Source organism: Mustela nigripes, chromosome 2 (assembly GCF_022355385.1).
Source record: "Mustela nigripes isolate SB6536 chromosome 2, MUSNIG.SB6536, whole genome shotgun sequence".
In the NCBI taxonomy this organism is placed as follows: domain Eukaryota; kingdom Metazoa; phylum Chordata; class Mammalia; order Carnivora; family Mustelidae; genus Mustela; species Mustela nigripes.
The window spans coordinates 25,639,431-25,645,804 of NC_081558.1; the positions used below are offsets into that span (position 1 = coordinate 25,639,431).

The 6,374-nt window shown below is 50.2% G+C and overlaps 1 protein-coding gene across 2 annotated transcripts in view; it reads right to left on the reverse strand.

Moving 5' to 3' along the window:
• Positions 1–3,981, reverse strand: part of IL17RD (interleukin 17 receptor D) — a 67,265-nt gene extending 63,284 nt beyond the window's left edge. For both annotated transcript variants that reach the window (XM_059390007.1, XM_059390006.1), the window contains exon 1: positions 3,775–3,981. In XM_059390007.1, the coding sequence (XP_059245990.1) occupies positions 3,775–3,900 (126 nt within the window). In that variant the 5' untranslated portion in view covers positions 3,901–3,981. The remainder of the gene's footprint in view (positions 1–3,774) is intronic.
• Positions 3,982–6,374: the final 2,393 nt, after the last annotated feature.

A 6,374-nucleotide genomic window follows, 5' to 3' on the forward strand; every position in this document is an offset into this window, starting at 1 on the left:
GGGAGCCATGAGCTGCAAGTGAATGAAAACGCATCCAATTCAGAATCAAATAAACATGCCTGGGCCCACAGCCAAGGAGAGTTCTTGGATTGGACTTTTATCAGGACCTAAATTTTAACCAGCTGGAACTTCTTCTTTTCCAAGTACCACCCTATTCCTTCCTACCTTTTGAGATGAAGTATTTGCCTTAAATGGGAAACTTGCACTTCATTGTAAAGACGATGCCAGCGTTCTGGCTTCCTGAATTCCTGGAGGAGCAGGCTTTTTTGCAGGGTAGACATTTGTTTCAGAGATAAAAGACCAGAGAAGATGTACCCCATTTAGATAAGAAGGCATTCCTTGTTCCCTCCTTCTCCACTGCAGGAAAACGCCACTAAACAAAAACCTGTGGGAGCCGATGCCTAATTCTTTGTCCCATCAGTGTATTTTGAACAACTAGCAAGATGAAAGAAAAAAAAAAAAAAAAAAACACCTCAGCGCAATTGACTGATAGAAAGTTACCCGTCACCAACAGAACCATTCCACCACTATCAAGAAGCAAGAGTTAAGATCCAGTGTAAATGAGGATGCCAGTTTTAGAAATTGTTACTTTGGGAAAATTGTATTTATTACTCCAAGAGCAACTTTACCTGGCAAGGGCCCTAAGAGATTTTTTTTAAGAGTCAAAGAAGTGTGCCCAAAACTCATTCCTAAAACACTCAGCTGTGTTCAAGATGGTATCTGCCCCTTAATTGCCCCACTAATAATAGGAAGGTTGAGAAATCTGACCACTTAAACCAGATCAGCTCCTCAGAGAGCCTCCCCAAAGGGTGTGTTAGAAAAGCTGCTGAGGGTTCACTGGCTTCAGTCACCTTGCCAGTCCTGGGAAAATACACACTGCTGCCAGGGCAAGAGTTCCTGGAACAAATGCTCCCTGGAGATCAAGGGGGTCATTTGCCCCGTTCCTCTGCAGCACCCAGATCCTGCAGGGCTCACGTTGCCACCCTGCTGTCCCCCTCTCAGGTTCCATGTGACCGAGACCCACAGGAAGCCGTCTCCTGTTTGATTCACACATAATCAACCCTTCTTTTAGGTCTGCATGGCCCCAACTAGACTGTAAGCAACGTCAGAACTGAGACCAACATCTATGAGCTGAATACCCACCATCTGGTAGGGGACTCTGACATGAATCAAAGGCCAAATCATTGTACACCAGTATTCACTGGCCAGTCTTCTGACCGCAACTTTTGGAAGACCCGATGTAGGGAGGCGGGGGCAGGGAAGGCTTCCTGCCGGAACCGCTGCTGGAGTAGAGAAGGGAGGCTAGGGTGTAAAGAGAAGGAAAATAGACAGGAACAGCATGTGCAAAAGCCTGCTGTGGAGAGGACACTGGAGCTCAGTGCTCTCATCTTTCCATCCACTTCCTAAAATCATCCCTTAATACAGGATTAAGCAAGAAGGCTACAGGGTCTAATTGGGCTCAGTCAAGATTTACAGGCTCTGAGGCCACCAAGATGAGGTTAAGTGCCTGGCTAAAGAAACCTGTCCTAAGACACAGATATGAGCAAATATTGACAATGTAGTGTGGTGAGAACTAAAATGTGAGGACCTGCATGAGAAGGCAAAGCAAGGGGAATGGCATTCAGGGTGGGCTTCCTGGAGGTGGTATCACCCGAGCTGAATCTTAGGACAAGCAGAAGGTTCTCAGGGGAGGAAAAGGCATCCTAAGAGCAGAAAGCATGTCTCAGCAGCATAGAGGGCACAAAAGTTAGGGACCGGCTGGAAAGATAGGTATGCAAGGCAGGTGGGCAAGAGGGGTTGAGGAGAGCTGGTAGCTCCATCAGAGGCACTGAAAGGCAAGTCCAGGAGGAAAGGAGCCATTCAGCAGGTTGGAAAGAGTGTGGAATCTGGGAGATGGCCCAGAGGCTTCCATGCTCATACAAGAAGGGATGAACAGGAGACAATTAGTGAGACCAAGGTAAAAGCTGTTGAGAAGGTCACCCCTAACTAGGAGTTGTGGTGGGAGAAAAGAGGTCAGCCTGACTGTGAGGCCACTGAGGGCAGGGATGCACAATTAGGGGAAATAAACACATTAGAAACAGCATAGAAACACAAATAAACAGCATAGAGACTGAAACCATCAGCGTGGCTCCTTTGGGTCACTACTATACCCAAAGCATTAAAACTTCCAAGCTTTGTGAACTGACACATGAAGCCACCTAGACAATTGCAGAAAAATAGCAATTGGACTGATCCACCTAAGCTGTCATATGTAAACTCAGAATAAAATGCTTGTGATGCTCTTACAGTTATTCAAAAGCCAAAATATCCTTAGATCCAAAAGGTTTAACAGGACTAATAAGTCAGTATGAGATAGCCTTAAGGAAACTTTTTGATATAAAAACTGGGAAGAACTTGGTATCTTAAAAGATAATAATTGTGAGATTTTACTAAAATGTGATGCTTTACTCAAAACAGGAAGGTTATATTCAGTATGGGGTTGGTGGTGGGAGGGTGTGTTATAGCTGTCTTAGTGCAGCAAGGCTATTAGGTTTGAAGTTATTCCAGCTGCCTAGCTCATCCCTGGTTTTCTGCACTGTTTCTCTGATTGTGGGACAAGGGAGCTGGAAGCACCATCCTGAGACTCTAAAAGGGTGCCAGGTCCTAGGCCTTGACTGTGCTGAGGCCTTTCAGTACATCTCTGAAGAGGTGAGTCAACTTTGTTCTAAGGACCCCACTCTCAGCGCCAACAGTGCTGGGATAACAAGGAAATCCCCATTTATTCCCATTTTTCAGGTGGAAAAACTGGACGCGGGAGCAGAGCCAAGGTCATGTCCGTGGCTGCCTGAGTGCAAAGCCCTCACAAAGCTCTCCACAAGTCTGAAGGCCTTGAGTGCCCTGACGCCTGGCCCTGGCTTGGGTGGGAGGTGCGGGGCAGACAGAAGCAGTCTGGGGCCGCCCAAACACAGGAACCCTGGCGGCCACGGGGGATCGCAGCATCCCCGCGCACATCGCCCCCCACCCGGACAGCATCAAACTGCTCGGTTACTGGGAGAAGACTCCAAACACGAGACTAAGAATGCACACCTCTCCACTCTCCTCCGGAGCATCTGACCGAGGTGACAAACTCATGCCTTCCTTTGGCCTAGAAAAATATCTGCAAGTCAAACTGGCGCCAGGGAGAAAGGGTGTAGGTCATCCATGAGACCCTTCGCTAGACGAAGGGCAAGATTTCCTAGCAAGTCAGGAATCGGGGGTGGGGTGAAAGTGGGGTAAGACGGCCCAGCCTAGAAGGAACAATGCGTCCACGAGAGGGGGCGCATCCCTCCCCAGCGCTCCGGCTCCCCTCTCTGTCAGTCCCGGGCCTCTGCAGAGTTGTGGACCCGAGGAATGGACTACAGGACCACTGCTGCTCCCAAGCGCCCCCAGTCCAGACAGCTCGGAGCATCCCAACCCCGGGGAGGAGGAGACACGGGTCCGGAAACAAAGGGTGGGGCGCCCTTCTCCCGCCCGCCGCGGGACGCCCCTCTCGCCCGCCCTCTGGGAGCGGGACCCCGGCCAGTGGCCGCGCCTCATTAGCAACACAAAGCCGGGGGTCGGGCGGCCCCTTTCATCCCGGCTGGGGCTGGCGGACGCGCACCCCGGGAGGGAGGGAAGGGCGGGAGCAGCGGTGATCCCAGCCCTGCCGCTGACTCCGCGTAGGGCAGGCAGGTCGGCACCCGCTCGGCTGCCCGCAAGCACCTGTGCGCACTGCGCCCGCCACGCTTTTGGGGACGACGAGAAGTTTCTCCTTACCCTCCAGCCGCAGGTGTCGGCGCCCCGCGCTCTGCTGGAGCCGCCTGCCGCTACGGCCAGCTGCGAGCCGTTGAGGCAGGCGTTGACCGTGAAGAAGACGGAGCAGAGCTGCAGCCACGGGGCCATGGCCGTGCGCTCGCCCTGCCCTACCCAACTCTGCACCCCGGCTGCCTGCCTCTGGCCAGCCCCAAGTGGGCGGTGGCGCCGGCGGCGGCGGCGGCGGCGGAGCTGGCCGCACTACCGAGCATGCGCCGCCGGCCTGCGCCCGGCCCCTTCCCTTGGGGCCCCGCCCCCCACCCCGACTTTAGCACTGTGGCCCCGCCCTTCTAGCCCAGCCCTCTGTCTTGGCCCCGCCCCGTCCTGTAGTCCTCCCCACCTATGGCCACACCCCGAATCTCCACTGAGGGGCTGGGATCTGCAGGTTTTTTTCGCTACCTGACGGGCCTTTTTTTTAATCCAAAGGATCTGTCCAAGTGATGCCTGCTCTCAGCAAAAAACTCAGGAAAACACAAAGAATATAATAATAATGGTTTTAAAAGTAATTTAATAAACACCTACTATTTGCCAGGCCTCTTGAATCTTCCCAACCACAGTGGGAAGTGTTAGTATTATTCTAACCCACTGAGCCACCCAGGCGCCCGGGAAGTATTAATATTATTCTAGTCCCAGTTTCCGGCGCAAGAAAGTTAGGGTAATGTGGTGGTTATAAAAATCCTAGCTGAGGGGCGCCTGGGTGGCTCTATTGGTTAACCGACTGCCTTCTGCTCAGGTCATGATCGTGTGGAGTCCCAGAATCGGGATTGAGTTCGGCATTGGGCTCAGCAGTCTGCTTCTCCCTCTCATGCTCTCTTTCATTCTCTCAAGTAAATAAGTACAATCTTTTTTTTTTTTTTTTAAGAAAAATCCTAGCTGAGACCTCCGAAAAATCACTTGCTCCATGTTACTGTCCCTGCCTCCTAAACTGGAAAAACAAAAGTATGCTAGTCTGGGGAGGATTCTACTGTTTAGCACATAGCAAGTGTTCAATAAAGGCTACATTCTAACATTAACACACTTGCATAAGGTCACCCAGCTGGTACCTACTGAGATTCAAATCCAAATCTGACAAAAACAATACACTTAACCACCCCACTTGACAGACTCACAACCCTGAGATCAAGAGTCACACACTCCACCAAGTGAGCCAACCAGGCCCCCCATCTGAAACCATCTTAAATGGCTTTTCTGGTTAATAATGAGGTGGACCATGTTCCCATGTATTTAGTGGCCATTTGCATTTCTTCTTTGTTCCACAATTGGACTCTAGGAAAAGGAGCAGTACTTGGAGTTTATGGCCAAAGGAGAGCCTTAAGGAGGGTGCTGGAGAAGACAGCATTTCTACTTGGGTTTTACTCACATCACCATATGACTGAGTGACCAGGGAAGACAGAGCGACACCCCTGTTCCCTTTCCAGTCTCTACACCCACACACAGCTCACTGCCTCACTGGGCAAGTGGGAGCCTCTGAAAACATGCAGCAGAGTTCAGAGTTGCTCCAACTATAGCAACTACAGAGGACACAAGAAAGAAAAGACTTATGTGTCCATTGTAAAACTTGTTAGACTGACATCCCTCAGGACCAGGGACTGAGACATCCTCTTATGTATCTTCTAAGAAGGCCTTAAGCATGAGGGGTGGAAGGGGGGAATTGTGGTGGGAGGAGAACCACATACATCAAAGGGTCAAATTTGTTCAGGTAATAAACTGACATTTGGCAACATTCTCCCCATTCTGGTCTTCTCCATTGATTCTTTGCCTCTCATGCCCTCTTTTTGCTCTGGACCCTCCAGAATGTTTGTGAGGCTGCAGAGGTGAACCTCTGTACTGAGAGCTGAGATAAAATAAAAGGGCCAGGCCACTAACCTGACCTCCATGGACCACACCTTCCTCCAGACCACAGCCTAGTTCAGCTGCGTAGGTAACGGGAGGATGAGGCTGTCCTCAAACACAATACCTGGGCTCACCTACCACAGCCAGGATTGCCTATGCCCCGTCACAATTTCAACTGCCCATCACCATTCCTGACTGAATCACCTCTCTGCCCCCATCCCTGGTTCTCTTCCTGGCACACATCACTGGGCAAGAAACTGTTGCTTCCTCGACTCCTGTTTAGAATGAAACTGGGGATTAAACAGATTAAATCACCTTTAAATAAGCTGTTGATGAAATGCAAATATATTTCCCCAATTTACCTAGAAACTAACCAGGTAAGAAAACTTAATACAATGACTGTATTTTGTTGGGAGTCAAGTTATCCCCGGAAATATGAGAAAGGATAAAGTGATGATGGAAATAATTTGTATCCTGAAATCATTTTTAGCAGAGAAGAACTAAAGACCATTTTAATAAGCAGTGGTTAGAAGCAGTGGGCCAAAATTCTAATTTATTTTGGTATTACACTCAAGTATGTTTTATATACTAATCAAGACATTAGAGGCCAAGGATGCCTCCCTGCCAGGCTCCCAGTAGGCTGAGGGGTGCAAGTTTCCCAAGGCTCTAGGGGAGCACCATTGTCCTGAGAGCCCCAGCCTCGGTCAGAGCCCTCTAAGGCCGCCTGGATG